The sequence below is a fragment of the Penaeus monodon genome, chromosome 29 (genome assembly GCF_015228065.2).
Source record: "Penaeus monodon isolate SGIC_2016 chromosome 29, NSTDA_Pmon_1, whole genome shotgun sequence".
Taxonomy (NCBI): Eukaryota; Metazoa; Arthropoda; class Malacostraca; order Decapoda; family Penaeidae; genus Penaeus; species Penaeus monodon.
In genome coordinates this window covers 20371408-20371708 of record NC_051414.1, presented here as the reverse complement: position 1 = coordinate 20371708, position 301 = coordinate 20371408, and the positions used below count along the sequence as shown (strand labels likewise).

The 301-nt window shown below is 67.8% G+C and overlaps 1 protein-coding gene across 1 annotated transcript in view; it reads right to left on the bottom strand.

The window, feature by feature from the left end:
* The window catches only part of LOC119592006, a 33491-nt gene that overhangs the window by 31019 nt on the left and 2171 nt on the right, over window positions 1-301 (bottom strand). The window contains exon 2 of the mRNA XM_037940780.1: window positions 66-265. Within this exon, the coding sequence (XP_037796708.1) occupies window positions 66-265 (200 nt within the window). The remainder of the gene's footprint in view (window positions 1-65; window positions 266-301) is intronic.

Genomic DNA, 301 nt, shown 5'->3' with positions numbered 1-301 from the left:
GGTGCCAAATCCGTAACGCAAGAGCGCGCGCGCGGCCCCGCACTTCGAGGCCGATGCGCTGAAACTACCTGCGAGAAGTAGCTCGGTCTCCTGACCTGGATGTTCTGGTCGGCCTTGTCGGGGTGGTCGCTCTGGGGGGAGCCGTCCTCCAGCTCTGGCTCCGACTCGTCCCAGATGGTGTCGTCGGGAACGTTCTGCCCGGCGCACTCGATCCAGTAGCCGGGCGTCGGGATCAGCTGGTGGGGGTAGCCCGCGCAGAACTCGTCTAGGGGGCGGGCGGGGGTCAGTGGGGCAGGCTTGG